At 47.9% G+C, this 24,193-nt stretch overlaps 7 protein-coding genes across 7 annotated transcripts; 3 read left to right on the top strand and 4 right to left on the bottom strand.

Moving 5' to 3' along the window:
- Positions 1 to 676: 676 nt before the first annotated feature.
- AO090038000561 (putative membrane bound C2 domain protein (vp115)) lies at positions 677 to 5,566 on the bottom strand (the record flags this gene model as incomplete). Its single annotated transcript, XM_001825410.1, has 7 exons — positions 677 to 2,005; positions 2,062 to 2,204; positions 2,260 to 2,400; positions 2,471 to 4,867; positions 4,916 to 5,162; positions 5,233 to 5,295; positions 5,363 to 5,566. The coding sequence occupies 7 exons, from the start codon at positions 5,564 to 5,566 to the stop codon at positions 677 to 679; spliced, it is 4,524 nt and encodes a 1,507-aa protein (XP_001825462.1).
- Positions 5,567 to 9,528: 3,962 nt separating this feature from the next.
- sti1 (Hsp90 cochaperone STI1) lies at positions 9,529 to 11,431 on the bottom strand (the record flags this gene model as incomplete). The annotated part of the gene is made up of 4 exons (XM_001825411.3): positions 9,529 to 9,681; positions 9,735 to 11,062; positions 11,121 to 11,314; positions 11,367 to 11,431. The coding sequence occupies 4 exons, from the start codon at positions 11,429 to 11,431 to the stop codon at positions 9,529 to 9,531; spliced, it is 1,740 nt and encodes a 579-aa protein (XP_001825463.1).
- Positions 11,432 to 11,879: 448 nt separating this feature from the next.
- AO090038000563 (RPC34 RNA polymerase subunit family protein) lies at positions 11,880 to 13,020 on the top strand (the record flags this gene model as incomplete). The annotated part of the gene is made up of 2 exons (XM_001825412.1): positions 11,880 to 12,136; positions 12,210 to 13,020. 2 exons carry the CDS (start codon positions 11,880 to 11,882, stop codon positions 13,018 to 13,020), a joined length of 1,068 nt encoding a protein of 355 aa, XP_001825464.1.
- Positions 13,021 to 13,380: 360 nt separating this feature from the next.
- On the bottom strand, positions 13,381 to 14,646 carry AO090038000564 (putative PHD finger domain protein; the record flags this gene model as incomplete). The annotated part of the gene is made up of 1 exon (XM_023238234.1): positions 13,381 to 14,646. One exon carries the CDS (start codon positions 14,644 to 14,646, stop codon positions 13,381 to 13,383), a length of 1,266 nt encoding a protein of 421 aa, XP_023093186.1.
- Positions 14,647 to 15,556: 910 nt separating this feature from the next.
- AO090038000565 (nicotinate phosphoribosyltransferase) lies at positions 15,557 to 17,245 on the top strand (the record flags this gene model as incomplete). The annotated part of the gene is made up of 5 exons (XM_001825414.3): positions 15,557 to 15,668; positions 15,730 to 15,813; positions 15,873 to 16,492; positions 16,540 to 16,975; positions 17,028 to 17,245. 5 exons carry the CDS (start codon positions 15,557 to 15,559, stop codon positions 17,243 to 17,245), a joined length of 1,470 nt encoding a protein of 489 aa, XP_001825466.1.
- Positions 17,246 to 17,530: 285 nt separating this feature from the next.
- Positions 17,531 to 21,178, bottom strand: AO090038000566 (transcription factor domain-containing protein; the record flags this gene model as incomplete). Its single annotated transcript, XM_023238233.1, has 8 exons — positions 17,531 to 19,252; positions 19,303 to 19,902; positions 19,964 to 20,119; positions 20,209 to 20,236; positions 20,356 to 20,391; positions 20,447 to 20,521; positions 20,934 to 20,983; positions 21,059 to 21,178. The coding sequence occupies 8 exons, from the start codon at positions 21,176 to 21,178 to the stop codon at positions 17,531 to 17,533; spliced, it is 2,787 nt and encodes a 928-aa protein (XP_023093187.1).
- Positions 21,179 to 21,559: 381 nt separating this feature from the next.
- On the top strand, positions 21,560 to 23,806 carry AO090038000567 (beta-catenin-like protein 1; the record flags this gene model as incomplete). Its single annotated transcript, XM_001825416.1, has 10 exons — positions 21,560 to 21,586; positions 21,636 to 21,690; positions 21,746 to 21,984; positions 22,042 to 22,148; positions 22,214 to 22,448; positions 22,496 to 22,589; positions 22,644 to 23,158; positions 23,212 to 23,496; positions 23,553 to 23,670; positions 23,724 to 23,806. 10 exons carry the CDS (start codon positions 21,560 to 21,562, stop codon positions 23,804 to 23,806), a joined length of 1,758 nt encoding a protein of 585 aa, XP_001825468.1.
- Between the last annotated feature and the right edge of the window lie 387 nt (positions 23,807 to 24,193).

The following is a 24,193-nucleotide window of genomic DNA, read 5'->3' as shown; positions in this document are numbered from 1 at the left end:
TATGCATGTATGTATGTCATAAATATCATTATAGGTACCAAACATGCAGCACGTTGACAACTGTCATACTACGCCCGACTATAGAAAATATCCCCTCATAGATCAGGGTTGCTACTCCGTACGAATCGAATAAGATCGTTTTCATGCGCTCGGGCCAGCGACACAGTTCACACAAGAGGCTAGGGAACTTAAAAACGAAGCCCCTAACAGACGTCGGTGGGCACATTACTCCAATAGTGGTTTCTTCCACTGGGTCCGGGATAAGACATGTCATGTCCAGTCCAGTTCAACAACCGAATAGTACTGCTTTAGGTCCATTCCTTCCATTTCCCTTGGCTCATTCCGGCGGTGTAAGGTTATGTGTACGGCAATCCAACTGCATTGTATAGAGTAGGGTAGAGTAGTTATGACCCATCTATCGTGCAAAAGTAATAACAGTCACAATAAGATTTACTCATTCGACATCTAGCCTCCCAGAAATGCTAGTGGTCGATCAGAACTTTAAGGATATCACATCACATGGTGGCCAGCAGCCGACAACAGGAACAATAATGGAAAAACGCAATATCATCAAGGGCATCAGGAACAAATACATAGAGAGTCGTACCAGGGCAAAACCCCTATTCGACTGTTTTAGTTCCTCCTCTGAACGCTTCCGGCGAAGTATAACCGCCGTTTATGCTCCGCTAACGCTCCTCTTGCTAAGGAAGCTGCGACGGCCGGGCTTCTTCGAGTCTGGGCTGTCCATTACGTCGGACGCCGCATCTCCGCCGTTCGAATGAGCAGTGCCTGGCCGGAGGGTAGATTCGGATCCCGAGAAGCTGCTGCGGATAGCAACAGCACCACTGCCAACCTTCACCACCTTCTCCTGTCCGGCCACGGAGCCTTGGTCATCAACGAAGAAGAGTGCTTCTCCGAGAACATCATCCGAACCAAATGTAGCATGGTCAACAACTCGGATTTGATACTGCGCGTCCGCTGTGGTATTGTGCACACGGCAGGTCTCATGCGACGAATCGAAATGCACTGTACCACCACTGGCTTTATGGGCCTTGCTCTTGAGCACCTCTTTGGGCTTGGGACCCAGGGCTTTCACAATGACACGCACATTAGCCGACGGAGGGTAGTCGGTGGCGGACACCACAGTAATCGTAGCAGTTCCCGTGTCTCCTTTACCAGCGAGGCCAAGCCTATCACTGTAATGCGAAGCCACACTCCGAGTGCGCGAGTGCTGCAGGCTATTACTTTGCGCTGAGCTAGGCGGAGTATTGCCCTCAACCAGAACAGATGGTGCCTCGAGCTGAGATGCGTCCTCTTGGTCTTCTGCGACCTCGTTGATGCTCGAAGAATCATCTTTGTGGAATCGCGACGTGATACCGCGCTTCAAGAAAGAAGCACCCAAAGTAGCACCTTTGATGACGTTGCCACCAACAAATCCGACACCCTTAACAGGTGCTCCGACGATCTTCCCAGGAGTAGCAAAGGTACCGGAGAAGGTCGAGGAACCCTGCCGAGACCGCATCACGTAGGTCGGCTTGAACAGCATCTTCAGACGGATTGCACCCGACTTGCCATCAAGTGGAAGAGAGACTTCTTGGCTTTGGAAGGGATCAAGTGTTCGAAGATCGATGTGGGTACCGCCCAGATAATCTGCTTTGTCGCCGAAGTCCCAATCATACACGTCCACCCGGAAGTCTGCCGCGATACGAGATTTGATAGGTGTTTCGAAGTATTCGTTCCAGGCCGGGTGAAGAGTCTTCTTCTGTACCTTGGTCTTGTGGATCATTTCGTCATTGAGACGGAACTTGCAGTATGGATCGCTGAAACCATTTCGATCGGCGGATGGGAGCTCAGCAGCATCAAGAACATCCACTCGTAAGGTTCCCATGTTGTTAATGCTTTCAGACGGATCAAGTTTCATATGTACAGGGATATACCGAGCACTAACAGTGACCTTGCTTACTTCCCCACTGTCCGACCGCAGTGTTAGTTCGGTTGGGTTGTACTAGAAGCAGTTAGTTATGGGGTAGCGAATTGTAACCATGGCAGGGACTCGTTTACCAAAATGCGTTGTAGAGTCGAAAGCGTATCGCCTGTAAGTTTCGCAACTGTATGCTCGTCACTGCTCGCCTTAGGATCCTCCTTGTCCACAATCCGAAGCGTAATTTTCGAGAACTCGAGCTCACGCACGAAGGCATCACCAACTGCAACACGATCAGTTTTAATTCCGTAATACTTTTGCCGAGAACAATCACATACTGTCTTCAACCTTGGCAGACTTGGAGCGGATCTTAGGTGATGTGTATGCGGGGAACATATAGTCGTCCATCAAGACCTCTACCTGTACATTGCTGCGAGAAAGGTGTACCTCATGAAATTTGAAGACAAGGAAGCCAGACTCTGCGGATAAATTAGTTCCAAACACAGGAATGGGATAACAACAGGGAAAATGGAATTGTCGGTGAAATACCATATTGTGCTATATCCTCCAGTGAAATGAAAGTTTTCGGCACTTCCTTCATGGACTTAACGGACATCGTTTCAGACTCCTTGATAGTAGCGGGCCTAGATGAGTCAAGACTAGTCTTCGACTCCGCTGTACCATTCGTGCCATTTGTTGTAGCAGCCTTGGAGTCCGTGCTAGGCGACTTGGTATGCGAGATCTTGCGTCGAGAATCCACGCTCTTCCTGGGTTGATCACCACCCTCCTCGTCACCATTAGCACCTTCTGTCAGATCATCCTCCTCGACCTCGTCATCCGGGTTAACAACAGGCATGCTGGGGTAGAATGCGACGGTGTAGTTGAGTTTTCCCTTTACTCGACCATGACCAATACGAAGATCACTGGAGATATGCTGCTTTTCGTCATCAGTGAGATACTCTCCGTTCTCATTCTCGCGGACGTAGTCCGCGGCGTTGATTTCTAGCGATCCGAGGGATCGGTCGGAGCCGACGGATTCTTCATCCATCACTTCCAGAGTGAGCTTTTCACGAGTGCTGTGGATCGGAACGTAAACTACCTCATCCCACTCGGGGTTGAGGTTATTCCTGAACGTTACTGTTCGAGCTTTCGTGTAGCCAGAGAGCAGCACACGAGCATACGGGTCAGATTTGCCCATAGTTTCCAGGTTCCTGAGATCAGTTGCGCTCTTGAAGTGGAAGCGCATCACGCCGATTGGATCAATGTAGCCAGCACTGCCCGAGATGCCACCGAGGGCAACGGGCTTCCACTGTAGGGTGAGTTTAGCACGTCCTGTCTTAGCCCCATGGAGATGGAACCAATCCTGGCCTTTCTCCATCATTTTGAGCATATCGTTGAACTTGATCTGGTAGGTACCCAAGATCGGGTCCCTAGTAAGGTCACGATCATCTTTGATCACCAAGCCAAGTCGAGCATTCTTTCTATCGGTGACCAAAAATTCCTTGGAAGCATTTTGAAAGATAGGGTTGTTCGTGCGTTTCAACTTCTTTGTGATGTGGATTTCCTTTCCGTTCAAAATGAGAACACCGTAGGGGTTTAGCTGACCGACAAGGCTCTTTGTACCATCCAAGTCCTTAGCTTGTTCAACTGTAAAGCGAGCAATACCCGTATTCAATTCTGGGGCTGGCTCAACCTCACCGTTCTCAAGCGTTCTTCCTTCAAGAACAGGGAAAAATCGGATATCCGCATGGATAGAACCACGAGACCGGCCACTAGCCATCACTTCCAGATAAACACTCTCGTGCTCCGGCTGCTCTTCAAGTCTGTCCAAGGGGAAAGTCGCAGTACCGAGTTCTTTATCCTTCCGGAACTCATTCCAATCATATGGCTGAATAGTCAGAGTGTCAGAGAACGAGGTGATGATAACGTAAATCGTTTCGTTCCATCTTGGGCTGTCTGTGTCGTGAACGGTCTTTGTGCGTCCCAGTTCCGTGCGGCCGTTCAAAGAGACGCTTGCGTACGGATCAGGAGTACCAGCGAATGCGTCAGGATTCTTCAACTGATGAGCGCCATGCAGCGTAACAGCAACGACTCCAATTGCTTGATCCACTGGATTTCCAGCAAGCATTTTCGCAATCTCGACAGGGAAGACATTCGGACTGTACATCATGGGGCCCAAATTGTTGTGAATTTGTTCCTTGATGAAGGTTTCTAGGCCGGGAATGAAGTTGATATCGAATCCAAGTGTGTCACCACCCAGGGGTTTGCAAACATAGTCAATCTCCGGGCGCTCCAAGAAGCAGACGTCAACCCTCTCAATGTGGGGGAAAGGAACCTGGAGCTTCACCTTCACCCTCATCAAACCACTGCAAGCCATATCCTCGACAATCACATCTAGACCTTTACTGACAACGCCCTTACCCAATCTAACTTCCAAGACAACTTTGGGGTTTATTTTGTTCTTCAATTGACGGGCTGTCAGGTCCATAGTATCGTTAGGGGTGAAACTAAATTTCCAATCCATGATAACTGTGTCAACCTCCGTCTTAGGATAAGTCTTCACATGCTCCAATCGAGGAGGCTTGGAACCGAGAATAAATGTTTTCAGTCGGAGACTGTCGAGCATGGCCGGTGTCGAAGTGCTAAGGACCTGATCGACCGAGTTGATGATCGTGTCACACAGAACAGGCGCGTAGATGGGCCAAAATTTGACCAAGAAGCTGTTAATCCATTCCAAACTTTCGGTGTCGGTTTCCAGACGTTGCTTAGCCATTTCACGATTGATATCGTCTCGGAAGTTTCGCCTGACCCGACGAATCGATGTCCGGTAGTACGTACTACAGGCTGCCATTAAGATGAAAATCCAGCCTAAGCCCCCGCCCAGGATCGCAATGATCCAAGAAGACAGACAAGCAAAAACTATGATAGCAGCATTGTGGTACCAGTCTAAACCCGGTCAGCGCCAATACAACACCCACAGAAGGACCTACTTACCGCCGAAAAACTTGTCATCTAATCTCCCTTCGAGGAAGTCCTGGTGGTCCAGCAAGGTCCCTTCTGCCTTTTCTTCCTCTGTCGGCTCCTCGTGAAACCGAGGAGCCCACCCAGTTCTGTCGCGAGCCCATCGCAAGTCCTCGGTCATACCGTTTTCTCCTTGGGCAGTCTCTGTCTTCTCTTCATTCAACAGGGCTGTTGCGGATTTCGGTGGGGGAAGATCGTATTGGTCGGGAGTGCCATCATCCTAGGAGTACACTAAATTAAGCAAGAGATCCCTGTGTTGTGCAAAAGAGGCAATCATTGTCTAAACCTACCTTGTCCGTGATGATTGCCATTCCTTTAGGTTTCGTGTCATGTTTGAGGCCCGGAGGTAGTCGCTACAGTTGAAATCGTCCGTTAGCGAACAGTGTACAGTCGAAAAGATAGGTGTCGAGAGAGACCTACTGCTGCTGCCGCCGCCGCTTTTTCTTCGGGGGTCGCATTGGGGTCAAATTGATAGGCTGGCAGGCCAGCTTTCCTGGTTTCATCCACCAACACTTTCTCCGCAGCCGCAGCGGCTTGGGGGTCTTGAGGGGCCAATTCGGCTGCCTCAATGGCGCCCTCCTCCTTCAATTCGATCTTTTCTTTCTCTAACTCCTGCGACGCCATGGCTCTCTGGTTGGCGGGACCAATTCAACGAGGCCCAGGGTGAAGGATCACCGATTACAAATCCCCAACCGACACAATCTGGATGGTCGTCAGATCGCCTGATATGGAATTCTTTGTTTCTTATAAGCTAACGCGGAATTGCAAATAACAAAGATAAGTAGGAAATGTTAAACATCAAATTATATAAGAATGGGGAGGATGGGAGGGAAAGGGGAATTATAGAAAGAGAAAAAATAATAGTCAAATGAAAAAGGAGAGTCCGTGAGAAGTGGGTGTTGGACAAGAAAAGGATTCGTCAATGTCCGAAGTGAGTTGGCGCTCGGGGGAAAATCGATGGTTGCCTTCGAGTTCTCCGCAGCGGGGAGTGGCTGAACCCACGGTTAAGCCCGAGAGCTCAGTTATAGGACGGGTTGCAGGTTGCGGGTTTCGGGGGAAGAAGGGTTGAATCGACCACGGTAACACTACAGAAAGAGCATAGAGTAATCCTTACCGAAGATTGACCGCCCTCGGGTAAGAGAGAGCAAAGAAACCGTTGAAGAGCAGAAGAAGGATCGGACGATGGTGAAGGGGGGAGGCCGAACTAAATGAAGAGCTGAAAGCGAAAACGGATTGAGTTCGGCAAAGCCACTTGCGTCAAGGAGAACCGTGGCTGGTGCGGAGCTGAAAGGGAAAAAAGAAGAATGGAAAAGTGAAAAAAGAAAAGAAGAAAAAAAAGAGGGGGGGAAACTCCTGATGGAGATAGAGGGATGGATCTCCTAGATACGAGTGGAGAACCAGTGATAATGATGAGGGAGCTAAGGAATGGTTTAATCAAATAGCAATGAAATAAACAAATAGAGACATTGGGAAGAAATGGGGAAATATGCTCAAAGAACAAGTGGTCACAATTAGGATGTGATGGAAAGATACGTAGAAGTTTAAAAAGCAAAAAGAAAACAGAACAATGCTGAGAAGGAAGAGAGATCCGCGGCCGTGACGTCGATCTGGGACTGAATGCTAGTCAAGAAAAGATAGTCGAGTCGATCAGAAGGTTTGTCCATCTCACTCGCTTCGTCTTTCACGCTCTCTGTCGTGGAGTCGTAATCTTACCCGACCATCCCCACACAGTGGATTGGGCTATACTACTATCGTCTTAGCAGGGACCAGCCTTTCTTTGGGGTACAATACAAGGACCCAGCCACAGACTTTTTCCCATTAAACCCGACAAGTTCCTTAGCAGCCGAAGAGAAAAAGTAAGTAGGAAGCAGGAGACAAACATCGCCAAAGCAATGGTAGGGTACCTAGGTAATTCTCGGCTCACCGCAGCTACTACCTACTAATATTACAATGATGGAGTAAGCCAGATCGGTCGATTAACTGAGCGGGTCAATCGAAGAACTTCGCACCGCCACTAAATGGAGTCTTGCTGCGCCACATTCATTCATCGCCGGTGTACTTCTGATTGTACTTGTAATGGGTTCTTCGGTGCCTGGACTACCAGTAATATTACCTTGGGACAGCCCTGCCAAGCAACTGCTACTCATTCCAAACCAGTGACCGATTATCCACTTAGTAAGTTGACTAGCATGCATGAAGGTGGAACCCATCTAATTTTTTCCCCTTTCCCGATCCTCGGAACAATCGCGACAGTACTGACCCATTGATGATTCGCTGAATTCCTTAAGCGTGCTTGATAGTATCATCCACATTCACGTGGTTCAGGTTCCATAGGAGATCCAGTACACTCAGTGTCCCTACGACGAATAATTGTGCAAATACACAGCACTGAGGAAATTGCACGGAATATATTCCGATCTGAGACTAGGAAATCGTCACAGTACCAGGTTACAACGTGGCATGCAGCAGAAGCTCTGGTTTGGTACACGGATGACACAGCCACTGCTTCGTAGAAGCTGCATACTGCTTTAATACTATTTACTACATCAACATATGTATAGACATACCTCAAGATAAACCCTAATTAAACCCCCATGTGACAGATATCCCCTAACATCAAGCTTCCCGTATGTACTAAAGATGTACATTAATAGGCCAATACCGCTTCCATTTCGTCCTTAGATCTATAATTGTAACTGCCTTGTTGACCTTCCCATTCAACCTTATTCAGCTTTGACCTAAGATCTACACAATCTTCGCACTACCACCCGTGTTTGCCACAGTTTGCTCATTACGGAGTAATCAAATTTAATATCTAGCATTGACTTTCGCATGCCCCCAAGAGGACAAACCTCAGTTATCAAAGCTCACTGATTCTCTATGTGAAGCTTTGCTCGATCGTCTTCCATTGTCGCCCATCTTCTCTATCCCACCGCCACAGGGAAAGGGGGCTGGGAAGGAGATATGCCGGGAAGAAATTAAACTAAAGATAAGAAATTAAATTAATTGAGAGAGCACACGACCCATGAACAGACCAACCTCACATACTCCGTAGGGAACCACCTCTGGAGGACTAAGGTAGTCCAGTCGCTACCAAGACATCCCAACTCCCACAATTTTTACTCAATTATCAATACGATCCTAGCGCAACCCGAATCAACTCACCCAATAATCCATGGTTCGTTAGTGTGGGCCACAGACGCTGATCGCAGAAGCACCTTGGGTCACTCTCGGTCTACCAAATCAGACCGACTGCATAATGACTGCATTTTCGTAGTAAATTAAAATGCTGCCTAGTGGAGGATGTATGTCATTCTTGGAAAAGGTGTACGTACGACTCCGATCTGTGGACTTCTAGTCTACCACCTAAATCAAATGTTGCAAGTGGGAACATTTTTGGACTGTCTGTGGTCGTGGAAATCGATCGGGAATTCCGGGACCCTTGTTTTTTTCTTTCTTTCTTTCTTTCTTTCTTTTTTTTTTTTTTTTTTTCTTTTCTTTTTTTCTTTTTTTTTTTCTTTTTTTTTTCTTTTTTTTTTTCTTTTTTTTTTTCTTTTTTTTTTTTTTTTGTCTCTCTCTCCCTTGTTATTTTTATTTTTATTTTATTTTTTTCTCTAATTTTTTCTTCCTTTGAAAATAGTCGGTCGTGACTCGTAACGCATTTGATTTCCCAGCCACTGAGTGGACGTGCGGCTGAGAGGTTGGCTCTGTCAGCAGCCAAGCCCCGGGCCCTAGGAAGGGTTTACCCTCTTTGACTGATCGCCTACTGATTTTCTTGCGGTCTATCAGTTCCTTGTCTGGTAATATACACGGGTTGACGTGTAATTCCGTTTGCAATTCTCTTGTTAACGATCGGCCTATTGAGAAACTCTGTCAGTTGTCCTTGTATCAAGTCGGGCACATTGACCAATGATTCTAAATGTATCTTGTTACTCCGTACTGTTACCATAATTCCTCCAACGGGACGACTCGTAGAACTAGAGCAAAGGATAGCATCATGGCCAAATGAGTTCAAAATCATTGAAGAAATTTTCTAAAGAACGGTCACTATACTTCGTATGAGAGAAAAGGAAACAAGTAAAATGGGGCAGAATAACAAGAGCGAATACCAAGGTTCTCCTCAGAAGCAAGAGTATATTCTATACCGAATGCATATATATATATATTCAGCATTAGTATTGTACATATGAGGCCACAGCGCAATAAAATTTCAGAAATCTGTTTGAGATATATACTTATACCCGCACGGCTTTGGGTCAAAGACAGGGGCTAATCTACCTTTTCCTTCAATCTTTCCCTTCCTACGAAAATCAACACTACTTGTGCAATAGTTACCGGTCACTCGTGATGCAAGAACGTATATCTGCACGGAAACAGCACATAACAGGATATACTACTGTCCTACATGAAAGCGGAGAAAGCATTCCAGTAGAACTTAATCAAGATAGGACAATATATCATTAAAATAATGAAATATAGCTGAAAATGCATCAATTCATAAGCTGGCCTTCCTTTTGGTCGAAAACAGATTACTGTCGTCTCAATTCATCCAGTCGTACTTATCCCCTACATCCACGGATCTCCGTTTACCGTCCCAGGCGGATGACACCAGCAGCCATCAGTTTTTGAATCTTCAGGCGGACCTGGGCATTCTTCATGTGTTCCTGCAGAGCAGCAGGGTCGCTCTTGGCCTGCTGCAGAATGCTCTGCATGACTGGGTCCTGAAGGATAGCCATGATCTGTTGGGGGTTAGTATAACCTAAAAATGTCAATCACAGTTGGCACCACTTACGTCTGGGTCGTTCTGGATTCTCTCCATGGTCTGTTGTTCAGTCTCGCCCGCACGAGAGCTGAATTGCGCCTCCAAGCACTTCTGCTGTTGCTGATCGATCTCACGGGCATGGGTTCCATCATCATTTTCCTGAGCCTCAGTGCAAGCATCCAAAGCCTTGTTGTATTCCTTCATAGCCATCAGAGCCTGTGCCTTACGCATATAAGCACGGATGAACTTGGGATCACGGCTGATTGCTTCGTCGCAGTCCTGAACAGCCTGAGGGAAGGCCATGAGCTTGATGAGAGCTGCGGCGCGGTTGGAGAAACCTCGGGGATCCTGGGGAGCACGCTTCGTCATCTCGGTGAAGGCATCAACAGCGCCAGGCCAGTCAGCCTCCTGGAACTTCTTTTGGCCGAGCTCACGAGCCTTCTCAGCCTCTGCTGGGTCGATGTAGGCTTCCTTCTCAGTCTTAGCCTTGGTCTTCTCTGCGTTGCGGAGTTTTGTAAGGGCATCGGGGGTTCGGTGTTCAGTGAGCGACTTGTTATAGTATTCAATCGCCTGGGTGAGATCGCCAAGCTTCTCATACGCTGTACCAATCCTTGTGTAAGACTTGGCCATGGTCTTGAAGTCAGCCCTGACTTCACGGCCTTCTTCAATGGCCTTTTGGCAAATTTCAATAGCACCCTGAAGATCACCCTTCTCGAACTTAGCGGCGCCAATGTTGTTGAGGTATGTGATATCCTTGTTCAACTCCCATGCCTTCTCATAGTGCTGAACAGCCTCATCGAACTGCTTCTTCTTGTAGAACTCGTTACCAATCTTCTTTTCGGCATCTCCCGCCTCTTGCGCCTTCTTCTTTGCGATAGCTTCCTCATCCTCAGGCTCGGGCTCAGGCTGAGGTTCGGGCTCCTTCTTTGCCGCAGAGGCGGTGGGACGGACATCAGGCATTGGCACGTCTTCTTGGGGTTCCGCGGCACTAGAGGAGGCAGCGCCTTCTGGAGGGGCGCCGAAGCTCATGTCAATACCCAGCAGAACACTCATGACCTGCAAAAAGCGGGGATCCTTGATCTCTTCACCGACACTATTCGGGTTCTGCTTGATGCGCTGCAACTTAGCCATAAATTCGCTATCTGCCAAGAGACCAGAGGTCTTTGGGTTGCTGGCCAGCTTCTGGAAAAGTTGAGGGTCGTTGAAAATACCACCAAGTCCGCCCAGAGGGTCACCAGTGACACCATCAGCCTGAGCTTCGGCATCAATAGCCCTCTTGACGGCATTCATACCGGACTTAGCCTGCTCGTTTCCGGGTTCGATTTTGAGGGCCTCTTCGTACGCATCGTGAGCAGCCACTACGGGTCTGTTAGTGACACCTGGTAATGAAGCAACTCAAGTCAAGCAATCACTCACGAAGGTCTCCAAGACCGCGATAGGCAGCTCCCTTACGCTGCCAGCCTTTAGACCAATCTGGCTTGATTTCCGTGGCCTTGTTGGCATCTTCAAGAGCTTTCTCGTATTCGGATTGAGCAGAGTATACTGCAGAACGGTTGGAGTAAAGGATGTGGTTCTCGGGTTCGATCGCGATAGCCTGGGTGAATTTGTCACTGTGAAGCGATTAGCACGACAGCTTAAGAGAAAGCGGGGTAAAATTCATACATAGCGGTAGGATAGTCCTTTGCAGAGAAGGCCTTGTTGCCCTCTGCCTTCAAAGCGTCAGCCATGCTGTCAGGATTCAATAGTGATTGGGTTGAAGTGAAAGGGAAGAGATGTGCCGGTTGAAATCAACTCCAGTCGAGATCGACTGCTGACGGGGGAAGCTGCGGCAGTTAATGAGCTCTGCGGAGCTTCTCGAAATTTCCGAGAGGAATTGAGTGCCTCAGGCAGTCGTGACTTGGATGAGTCGGAGCTCTGAAGCGCTAGACCGTTCTAGGCAGCTGCTCCCCGCTACGGGCAAAAAGGGAATGGAAAAGCCGTCAAAAACATCTTTTTCTGCCGCTGTCGCACTCGTCAAGTTCTCCTCTCACAGGCTCTTCTTCAACCCGTCCGGGTATTCTTTGGCACTCCTTGGTATAGATAGATGCTGGTCTAATATGCATCTCTGAATATGCCAGTTCATAAGCATTTTCGGTGATTGCACTCCTCTGTCGACTCGGTTTCATCTCGTTGAAAATGGCCTCCGCGGGGGCCTCCGGCGCCTCAGTGACTGAGCTCGCCTCTAAGCTCTACGAACATTGCCTGAACAACTACCCTCCCGACCAACTCTTCTACCAGCAGGACCTGCTTGGTCTGGGCATAGTCCCTAAGTCGGACCTTGCGCTTCTGCTGCGATGCACCCAATCGCTCGTTGATCAGAAACTGTTTCGCCTTCTCCAGGGCAAAAATGACCGATTGGCTTGGAAGATCATCTCACGGGAAGATGCTGAAAAGTATGCCATTGTTCTCTAGGACTTTTTGAGCGACCTCCCATATGATGGGCTAACGTGATAATTTTACTCTCAGACTTCAAAACCTGAGCCCGGACGAAAGTTTGGTATACAATGTAATCCACTCTACTGGTCGCAACGGTATCTGGGTTCGTGCGATCGGAACTCGAACCGGCTTACACAAGTCCATATTAGACCGTTGCCTCAAATCCTTGGAGGGAAAGAACTATATCAAGAGCGTACACAATGTTAAATTCCCAAGTCGGAAAATGTACATGTTGGCGGGCCTTGCCCCAAGTGAGGATGTTACCGGTGGCGCCTGGTTCACTGACGGAGTACTCGATGAGAACTTCATCAACACTGTCGCTGGGTATATTGAGTACACAGTGAGCAGAAAGAGTTGGGTTGAAGTTCCAAGTGCAGACGCGCACCGAACCAAGCGCATAAAAACTAGTGATGGTAGCGTGTCTGTCAAACAAGAGGCTGGACAAAAAACATTTATTCCTTTTCCGGCCGGTTACCGTGGCTATCCAACCGTCTCGATGCTTACAGATGCAGTTAATGAGAGTGGAATTACTCCCGTTCGTCTGGGTGAAGAGAGTATAACACAGCTCCTTGATATGCTTTGTTACGATGGTAAGCTGGTGGCCTTGAACAGTGGGGAGATGTACAAGTCGGTCAAGAACCCGGAAGCCGTTAAGCAGTCGCAAGCCCGCAAGCCCGCAGGCGAGGATAAGGGAATCGACGACCGGCTGGTAACCAACGGCATGACAGAGGCACCTTGCGGTACCTGCCCAGTGTTTAAACTCTGCGCTCCTGGAGGAGCCGTCAGCCCAGAAAGCTGCGAATACTTTGACCCTTGGCTGGAAAAGGCTCTTGGGTTTTAGGTCCCGTGGAATTTGTGTCCTTGTTAGTTTCTTTCTATTTATGTACAATGAGCGCAGCGGCGCCAGTCATGTTTGCTTGCATAGCGATGGCGTTTCACGAATCCTGGGATTGGCTATGGTCGAGGCCTATCTTTTTCTCTTGCGGGGAATTTACGGCCTAAAAGTGCAATTGGGGTAAGGATGGTTTGGTTCTAACAGAAGCTATTGGTTTGCTTCATTTCATGGCCTAATCTTTGTACCTTATGAAACGGTGGAAGGCTGAAAATCTACAAGAGCTACTGAATTGCTCAATGGAATGAGATGACGATTAATTTCAGAAAATAGAACAGGCTTATTAGCAAGATAAACTGGAGGGTATGATCAACTATTTAACTTGGCTGCACACTGAGGACAAAACCATGTGCCTACAGGCTCCCTGGTTAAACCGACGCACTTCCAGTGAAACCACTCAAACTCGCAATTTTCGTTATCGCAAGCAACCATATCACCATGGCTTACACTGCGACAAGTACAATAGACCTTGGTATCTTCGTTGCCCTCATCTTCTTCCTCTTCTTCCATGTCATCATCTCCGCGCCGGGCATCGCTGTTGTTCTCAGAGTCCGAGACATCGGCGCTACTGAGCATCGAATCATCCTCGTCTTCATCGCCGCCCGGGGCGGAAGGCGATTTCTTTGTAGTAAGTTTGATACGGCCACTAGCGCTAGAAGACCGTTTAGTTGATTTGCCATTCAATCCAGATGATGCCTTGATCTTTTTCAATTGTTGATGAGGTGCAACCTTCTTGGTCAAGGCTTTTTTAGTTGTGCTTGATGAGCGTGGCCCGGCACTGCCAGCACGACTAGAAGCTGGTGTACCTCCTTTGGGTGTGCCGGGACCTAGAGAGGATTGTCGGAGATTCGACGATGCTGCTGGTAGCGTCCCTAGTGAAGGGTTTAGACGCCGTCGCTTGTTCTCCACAGCGCCAGCTGATGATTCACGTTGTCGTTGGTGAAAATGAGCGGTGCCACCGGCGGGAGTTGCGGGAGCTGAGCTTCGCGCAGCAGTTGGGGAGCCTAGGCCAGCCACACCCGCTGATCGAGCCAGTGATTGATTAAGTCTCTGAGTGGCGCCTATTATAACGTTGGCGTTCCCGGATGTAGGATGGAGGGGAGAGTTGTATGAATTAGAGTCGGAGGCGGAGTCGGGAAAAAAGATCTTTGGGGGGTCTCGGTATTGGTCGCTATTATTGAAGAGAGAGGGCAAGGGCGGATCGTTCGAAAGAACACCGTCATTCTGCAGGTCACGAATTTTGATGTCCAATTTCTTGATTTGCCGGTCTAATAGAACGCACGCTTTCTCACTCAATTGTATCTTCTCATCCTGTAGCTGTTGCGACTTGTCAAGATTCTGTAATATGACCTTTCCGTATTGCTCTTCTTTGGGATTCGGCGTCAGACTGCCATTCATTTTGATGAATTTTTGTAAACTACTATCTCTCGAATTGATCGTAGTGCGACATTCTTGGATGATTTTGTCTTTGGCCTGGATCTCTTCCATCAAGTGGTTAATTTCCGCTGGCAGATTCGCAACATCATGAACGAATTGCTCTAGCACGGATGCGCAGTCCTCAGCGCCGTGCGCCATATCGATGTTGTTCTCAAGCGACCTTGATTAATATGCGCCACTGTTGTTGAAGTGGTTCAGGCTAGCCAGAGTTCCTGATGTAGTTAGCTTTGAGAGCAGACGTCTTGTTATTTTGTATAAAGTAGGGACAAGGCGAGGACCGGTCGTAATCGCAACTAGCAGAACGCATGAACCAAGCGTGGAGGTTGAACGAGTAATGAACGTTGGCTGATAATGGATAAGGCGCCTGCGACGGGAGCGCTGTCTTGACCGGAATAATATGACACCCGATGTGCCTGAGAACAAACCCTGCACAGCCACATACATAGGCATTAGCCACAATTATCTTATCAAACTGGCGGGGCAGGGCAGTCACAGCCTACAAATAAGGCAACAACTGGTAATATTTGACGTTGACGATATATTCCATGACAACGCAATTGTTTGGCGTATACTACCCAGTAATATATGCCCCAATTTGCTATAGACTATTTGGTTGAGGGGTTTCAATGCTCATTGAAACACCAAGAGGCTTTTACGCAAGATCTCGGTATAATCTATAGTCGGTATAGTAACCTCTACTATGAACCAGCATATCAGCACAGCCAACCTTAAGCACTAATACATTATTTGACAGGAGGTTTGTCCGCAGTATAATAGTCCAGTAATTATCAATTCACTGCATCTCAATATGACGTCGCCCACAGCATGACGAAGATTATACAATGCAAACAGTACAAACATGGTCTTTTTTGGTAGTTCCCCGCAGCAGCGTGGATATGACTGTTTTCAGCTGCTGATAAACTTCTCTACTACACAATTACTTTCCTTTGACTGGGGCTTTTACCCCATTGAATTGAATTTCGCACATTTTATTCACTTCTAGCCACTGCAGCTAGCACTCCTACACAGGTCTCGGAAACAAGTCATAATGGACCAAGAAGGTTCCCCTCCAATTCCGGAGGGCATTTGCTCTCTTCTTGATACCGATTTGTACAAGTTGACGATGCAATGTGCCGTCCTGAAGTACTTCCCTGATACCCGTGAGTATATATCGGCTCTTATGTGGTATGGTTGAAATTCCTTACGAGTTGTACTGCGTAGACGTGACTTATGGGTTCACGAACCGTACTCCACACATGAAGTTAACGCGTGGGGCCCACAAGTGGCTTCTGAAGCAAATGGACAGTATGTATTGCCTTATTGAATGATTGTGCGAGCGTCGGGATAACCGTACTCTCTGGTAGGACTTGCGAACATTCGAATCACGGAAGAAGAGATTAAATTCTTGAAGACCCGGTGTCCATACTTCAACGATGCTTACCTGGACTTCCTGACCACTTTCAAACTCAAGCCTTCCGAACAGATTGAAATCAAGTTTACGCCCGTGAATGATACCGGCAGCGACAGCGACACGGGTGATGTCGAGTATCTGGTCAAGGGTCTCTGGGTTGACACAATTCTGTACGAGATCCCGCTGTTAGCGTTGACGAGCGAGGCATACTTTATGTTCAGCGATAAGGACTGGGACTACAGTTGCCAAGAAGAGAAGGCATATCGGAAAGGATGTACGCTGCTTGAGAATGGTTGCATCTTCTCTGAGTTCGGATCAAGACGACGCCGTGATTACCATACCCATGACCTGGTGATGGTTGGTCTGATGAAGGCTGCTGAGGAGGGAAAACGACAAGGGTGGAAGGGTCGATTCACAGGGTCAAGTAATGTTCACTTTGCTATGAAGTATGGTGTCGACCCTGTCGGCACGGTGGCGCATGAATGGTATATGACCATTGCTGCCATTACGGATGACTATGAGAACGCCAACGAGTTGGCCCTGCGGTACTGGCTTGGCTGCTTTGGAAAAGGAGTAAGTTCAATCACCTGTGATGTCTGCAAGAGACTGACCTTGATAAGGTTCTGGGAATCGCCTTGACGGACACTTTCGGTACCCCCGCCTTTCTCGATGCATTCCGGAAGCCGATTCCTGCGTTTACCTCCGCAGGAGCTGGTGCAGTCAGCACATCGGCATCTGGACCAGCCACAACTAACGAATCGACTGTTCAAAGTGAGGCGGAGACCAAGGCCCCGATCACTGCACCACTTCGTGACGGTGGCGCTCGGACCTCCCATGAAACGTATGCTCAAGCTTATACCGGTGTGCGTCAGGACTCAGGCGATCCTGTATACTTCGTAAAGATGGTGCGGGATTTCTACGATAGGGAAGGCATCACGGACAAGAAGACCATGGTGTTCTCTGACTCTCTCAACATCGAGCATTGTCTCGAGTATAAGGTCATTGCGGAGGAAGCTGGGTTCCAGCCTGTCTTCGGCGTTGGTACATTCTTTACCAGTAAGTACTAATCTTGGGTATACTCTAAAAGCACGGCGCTAAATATAGGCAGACGACTTTACGAATAAATCAAATGACGAAAAGTCCAAGCCGCTCAATATCGTCATCAAGATCTCTACAGCAAATGGTCACCCGGCTGTCAAGCTCAGTGACAACATGGGCAAAAACACGGGAGACAAACAGAAAGTCCAGGAAGTGAAGAAAAAGCTCGGCTACGTCGAACACGAATGGGAAGAAGGCGACGAGAGCAACCGTTGGTCTAAGCGCTAAGACTGGTGTGCCAAATAGAGGACGGTCGTCGCCTATAATATGTCTTTTCATAGAGATACCCTACATAGACGGAGGGCTGGTTTACAATTATGACTCTACGTTGAGACAGAAGAGTTTCATTTTGGACGGGTGAATATTGTGCTGAATCAATCAAACGCATCGCTCGCTTCTGCAATTAAAACAGGGTATCGCTGATGAAATATCACGACTATATGAGACAGCATGATGAAACTTTGCAAGCTGGACAGATATATGTATAGAAGTAATAAAAACACACGCTTCATTCTAAAACATCTCGTCACCGGAGTTCAGACCCAGGTCTTTATCCAAATCGCCTGTGATCTCCTCCTTCCTAGGAGCATTTGACCTTTCCTGTTTATCTGAGAACGAGAAGAAATCTCTGCTGTGGTCCTCTAGCGCGGAGCTAGAAAAGTCAATCTTAAAATCTGCTCCTCTTAAAAAGTCCTCTGCCCAGTCGATATCAATATCCGGATGGCTCGACGACTGGAAGAGGGGGAATTCGGTGTTATTTGAGTCTATATCAAGGAAGCTTGACGGATTGAATGAAGGGTCAGGTAGAGGAGAATGAGAGTTGAAGGCGGAGTTGAAGTGATCGTCAAAGTCGTTCGTAGGGGTAAGGTAATCTTGCTTAGCCTTCGATGGGGAGGTACTAGTAGTGTTGACTGTTGTACTGATTACAGTACTGTTCCGCTTTGACCTTTGGTCGGCGGAGCTGGGCTTGCGAGGCTCGAGACCAGGGTTGTGTGACTCATTCACAGTGTCAGTCTCTATCGGCGAGATCCAATGCTCTGGTGTTCGGTCTTCAGTTGGGGATAATGTCTGTACAGTAGCAACATCGCTTCCCCTCCGATATGGCTCGGCGGGTTGTGGCTGGCTTAGATTGATACTGTTGGATTGCATGATTTTGAGTAATGTACTCGCACTGTCCGACTGGACTCTAACGGCGGCTTCGATGTTGGCAACTTCCATATCTGCGGCTGGATATAGCTCCTTCAATCCCTGCAAAACCTGGACACACCGGTGGAAGTTACGTATGCTGGCTTCTCGCACCGTAGGATTGTCAGACATGGAGTTAGCCAGGTGTAGTACAGTAGCTGGTATGATGACTGTCACACCAGACTGGGGCAAAAATCGAGTGAGGTTCAGCTGGTTCAAGCCTTGGATAATATGCGTGATCCCTATAGCCGCATCGTGCATCTTTGACCGAGCAGTGTTGGTCAATTCGATCCGTGATTTACTCTGGCCCTTGTTGGACCCATACGCCCATGGTCGATATAAAGCACTTATAGTAGCATGGTACAACATTCTCACCATAGCACCGTGGAGAAGTAAGACATCTTCTCCGTCGTTAAAGTTCGTTTTTGAAGCAGGAATGAACTGTGCATCCTTTGGGAGTGAGTTGACCCATGAGTCGAGTCGTTGACTGCATCGAGCCAACTCCGATTCCGAAGCCTGCCTAGGAGCTAGGGTAATAGTAGTCCGATTAGTTATGCCGAACAAGCGCTGCGACGGAGAGTACTGAGCGAAGAGTACGCGCCCGATGCATTGGCAAAGTTTAGTTTTCTCCATGAACATGGTTGCCAGACGCTTCTGATGGGATGGGTCCTCCAGTTGGCGGCAATGGAACATATTGATAACGGATGGATGAAAAGATTCGTACTCAAAATCGTCTAGTCTCAACATTGGGACGTTGCTAGTTCCTTCATTGACTTGTGTAGGACGTCTCATGCCCAAGGAGATAAGACGGTCCCGGGAATATAGGCTCCACCATAGACGTATTCTTAATCGTTTGGTTTTGAGATCCATTGTGGGGGATGTAGTAGGGTCACGGTTTAATCCAATTGAATGAGCTTGGGTATTGCAAACCCCAATCCAATCCCATATGTCTCTCTGCGGATGGTTTACATGATCGGTCCAGTATGTCATCAATAGTAGAGTTTGCAAGATGGCTATTCGGTCTTCTTCGCAATCAAGGGAGTAAAGGAGCTGCTTCTCGGTTAGCTCCAGAGAGTAGATATACGCTTTGCTGCACTTACCCTTAGTCGCGTGTAAAACGCGCTCCGCGCAATTTTCCTCGTCGCATACCCAGCGTCTTGTAAGTGTTTGAGATCCACGAAGGCCGTCGCCACAAACATCACCGCCTGAAACAGCAGGAGGCTGATGTTACCGTTCGGATCGTTCTCCGCGACACACCTTAGGAAGTCTTGCAGGTTCAACACCGGCATAAAACTGTGTACCCATTTGATATAGCATCGCAGTAACTCGTTCCGCAACCCACTCTCTGGGATCGAGAGAGCCCCACGGAAACGTAGAAACTCTAAGTCTTCCGGGGAAATGTGAGAAGGAAGTGGCTTTAGGAAACGTGGCTCTTCATCGAGAATGGCAATAAGAGGGTCGAAATCTGGATCTATCAGATCCTGCACGGCAGCCACCATGTTTTCGAGCGGCATAGACGGCCGAACTGCCCGGTTTCCTAGAGTCCGCCATGTCGGAGGCGGCTTAGAGTCTTGTAGCCAGGGCGTACGCGCATCGTACCCCAGCGAGTTTCGTTTGGCCACAGGCTCACCGTAATGTATGTCTGCGTCTGACGCCGTGCGCTTCGTGGTGATCATAATGAAAGCAGTTATGTAGATAAGCTGCTACTGCAGCTATGCGAGAAAGAGAACCAGCATCAAAAATTTCAACTATAGGCTGAACCGGAGTTGTATTCACACAATTATGAAGATGAAATTGGATAGCCATCTCCCCGGCAGTTGAGGGCGGTGTTCCGGAGGTTCCCCGTGTGGGGTAGCTGTGGGCCTTTCCCCCGCTATCTCGATATTGGAAAGATTTAAGTGGCCAGACACCGTGTGGCTTCATTGGCGGATGGTTCAAACCAGTGCCTGAGGCGTTGGTTCAACACATGGACATGCCGTGCCTCGAATGGGAGAATGGGAGCGTACGATGTTATCAGTCTGGCCGTTATCGGATCTTAAGATCGGGTACTTGCATCACAGTGCCTGAGGTATCAAGTACTAATTTGGTTCGATTATTCCGAAGCTCGCTTGGTGCCTTTTCTTTTATAGCACTGCAGCAGTTTATTGACTTACCTATTTATGAATAGAGTCCCTGCAAAACACCTTCGCCTTTGAACCTACAAATCTGGAATTTCTCTGACAGCTGTATATATTTATTCTGCACCTAAGACGAGGCGAGTCTTTGTATTGCATTAGCTCATCGTTGAGATCCCATTTACTCTCGAACACATCAATCATACTAGGGCGGAGTATTCGAAGAGAAGTCTTTCCTATAAGAGTTTGAACTAAACTCAAAAGGATGTCATGTCGTATTGGGTTTTTATGTTCTTTTCAGACATATCGGAGATGATAATGCACGCCACACGAGTCCATCCAAAAACATATATGCCCACAAAAGCACAATCCATGCAATATAGTACAGGTATCCATTACGTAAAACCAAGGAAAAAGAATAGCAGGTTCGAGTCTATTCCGAATCGACCTCAACAAATCGCCTGACTCCCAACGAAGTTATATCCGAGTGATGGCTGCGAGCCACGGATGCGTTCGGATATCCCGTTCACAGACTAGAACGCTCATCAGATTTCGACAACACGACAAAGGATCGAGCTTATCGCGATATCATTGGGGGAGAAAACGTGTCGACTTACGGAGGGAGCAGGAGTTCGCTGAGAGAGCTGTAGAGGAAAGCGACACCGGCCTGTGGTATAAGGACAATCAGAATCTCAACCGCAAATCAAACATAGACAAAAAGATTACACAATCGTTAACTTACACCGAAGACAAGAACACTTCTCACGATGGTGGCGTTCTCGGGATGAGTGACTTCATCGTAGGCGGCACCCAAAAAGCTCTTCTCCTGGTGAGCAGAAACGACGCGTTGTCTGGGAGCCATTGTGAAGATGTGAAGAGTGAGGGTGCTATTCAAAAGTGAAGTACTTCTCCGGATGTGATGCTTGCGTATAGAGACAAAGCTGGAGTAACGATATTGAGATTGCGGAAATGAAAGTAAATCGATGCGCTCCGAGAAATCTTTCAGCGCTTGGCGGTTGCGTTGTTAGCTTATCACGCCGCCCGTAATATCATCGGAGCAGCTGCGCGACCAAGTGATGAGAACAAATTCCTGAGCGCGATATAGAAGAGACATATTTCAGTCGTCAGGCCTATTTCGAGAAAATCTAAATTATTTCTTCTAGACTATTCAGGTGACAGATTTGGCTGGTAGGCTAGGCGGGTTTCTTCCAAGTACGCCCCTCCTACTACACAAGCCGCAACAATGACCAGCATAGATGAACTTTTCAAGGTAAGATATCTGTAATCTATATCAGGTTCATTAGCGCTGATGAAGAAAGAAACCTACTTCAGCAGCCAGCGCCAAGCGCAAACTAGACGCTACCACAGATCCAAGTACACTTTGTCCTTCTACCTTTTCCTTCGTCGCTTACTGACCTTCGACACAAAGATGAACTCTACAAGGCCGCTAAATTAGATGTGAATGGCGATGTGAAATCAAAGGGAAAGGAGCCAATGGTTGAAGACGAGAACGATGATGATGGTGAAGCCGGTCCAGAGCTACCTCCGGACTTCGATGCCGAGGATATCCCAGACGATGAGGAAGGGCGCTTTTTCGGAGGCGGCATGGAGCGCCAGACGGCTCAGGCGATGCAGTACATTGATCAGCAGGAGGAAGGGGATGTTGCGGTAGGTACACCCATGCTCGTGGAGCTGCAGTCCTTGGATGCTGAGAGTTTGGATTAGCCCGAGAAATTTGATACCACATGGCTGCGACGATTTGCTCTTAATTTCGAGAAGAAGATATCAAAGAATGCCGAATTGCGCGGAAAATATGAGAATGACCCGCAAAAGTATGCGGTGCATCTGCGCTTCATCAATCTGGGTGGTATACGTGCGATGCTAACTGTATGCCCAGGTTCATGGCCTCGGAAGCCGACCTAGACAGCGAAATTAAGGGATTATCCATTCTCTCAGAACACCCCGAATTATACGCAGAGTTTTCAAAGCTGGGCTGCGTAAGCTCTTTGATCTCTTTGCTCTCGCACGAAAACGCAGATATTGCCATTGATGCGATTCAGATCATCAGTGAGTTGACCGACGAAGACGTTGAAGCAGAGCAAGAACAATGGGACACATTGGTCAATGCAATGGTACGCCGCCAAGGTCAATATTTATCATATAATGCTGATATCTGTAGTTGGACGCCGACCTCATCGAACTATTAGCCCAGAACTTGTCACGGTTGGACGAAGAGTCTGATGTCGACAGAGCAGGGGTTTACTATGTGCTAAGTGGGTTGGCCCTGTTCCTAGACTGACATGAAACTGATACTAATTCGTTCAAAGGTGTCCTAGAGAACCTTGCGTCACAGTCATCGCATGCAGAGAGGCTAGGCGATGATTCAAATCTACTTCCTTGGCTGCTGGCTCGCATACAGAAGAAGGAAAGACCTGTTAGTCAAAACCAGCAATACTCGGCTGAAATATTAGCCATCCTATTGCAGTCGTCATCCAAGACGCGAAGCAAATTCATTAGCCTTGAGGGAGTCGATATCCTTCTTCAACTACTCAGCCAGTACCGTAAGCGCGATCCTGCAAAGGATTCAGACGAGGAAGAATTTGTTGAGAACCTGTTCGACTGCTTGATCTGTCTTGTTGATGAAGAATTCGGGAAGGAAAAGTTTCTTGAGGGCGAAGGTATTGAACTTGCACAAATCATGTTGAAGGAAGGAAAGTTTAGTAAACCGCGCGCTTTACGAGTCTTGGATCATGCCCTAGGTGGACTGGGAGGCAGGCCCGCGTGCGAAAGATTTGTTGAAGCAGCATGCTTGAGAACAGTGTTTGGAATGTTCATGAAAAAGGTATGGTTGCCTCTAGCTTTCTAGATCATGGGCTTGAAACTAAACTCGAACAGCAAGAAAACCAAACGATAGAGCATTTACTGGGTATCTTTGCTTCGCTTCTGCGTCTCCTACCTGGAGGTTCAGCAGCCCGTATCCGTACTCTTGCTAAGTTCATGGAAAAAGATTATGAGAAGATTGAGAAGTTAGTCAAGCTGAGGCGCGATTATGCGTCGAGGGTATTGCCTGTTGAACAAGCTATCGAGAAAGAACGAAAGAATTTTACCGAAGAGGAACGCGAGGTGATGGCAGTTGAATGGCTCTCTCGGCGATTTGATGCTGGTCTATTCTCCCTCCAGGTTTGTTGCCATTTTTCTAGGAAGGTTGCTCAGAAAAACTGACATGAAATCGAAAGCTCATTGATGTAATTCTGGCGTGGCTTGTGGCAGAAGATGACGGCGCTAAAAAGAAGGTTGTGTCCCTTCTTGCTGATCGCGACGAAGGCCTTTCTCTTATTCAAGGTACATTGAAAGGTAAGTTCAGTCCTTCCTTTCTTCCCTGTGGTAAGTGTACTGACATCGTTTAGAACAAATTGAAGGGCTTTCGGACGATGATCCCGGACAGAAAGATCATAAGGAAATGCTTGAGACTCTTCTACAGTTCTTGTAAATGATACTACTAGCATTGGAAGATTTATGGGTTTATGTATTATAGCCAATATCATTCCTCGATTCCAATTTCATCGGGGTAAAATCCTATAGTGCCTCAGGCGTAAACTGTATATCACGTGGTATATTATCGACTCCCGCGTTAGTCAGCTGATAGCGCCAAGACCGCGGTCGAGGCTAGTGGCGGCTCTGCTCAAGATCCATCAGAGTCCGGAGGTGAAGCCCAACACTGCGCCATTCATCCCCATCATCACAGTTTGTCTGGGATCTCTCACTTTTCATCCACCTGAGGTTCCCAGCCCACTGACCCTTTCCAACAAGCATTTCTTTTCGACAAGGCCTTCCCAGGTGTCACTGCTTCTTTCGGCAGCAAGACAGCCTGTGCGCG

The sequence above is a fragment of the Aspergillus oryzae genome, chromosome 6 (assembly GCF_000184455.2).
Source record: "Aspergillus oryzae RIB40 DNA, chromosome 6".
NCBI lineage: Eukaryota > Fungi > Ascomycota > Eurotiomycetes > Eurotiales > Aspergillaceae > Aspergillus > Aspergillus oryzae.
Note: the sequence above shows the minus strand (reverse complement) of the source record. Positions and strands in the feature narration are given on the sequence as shown.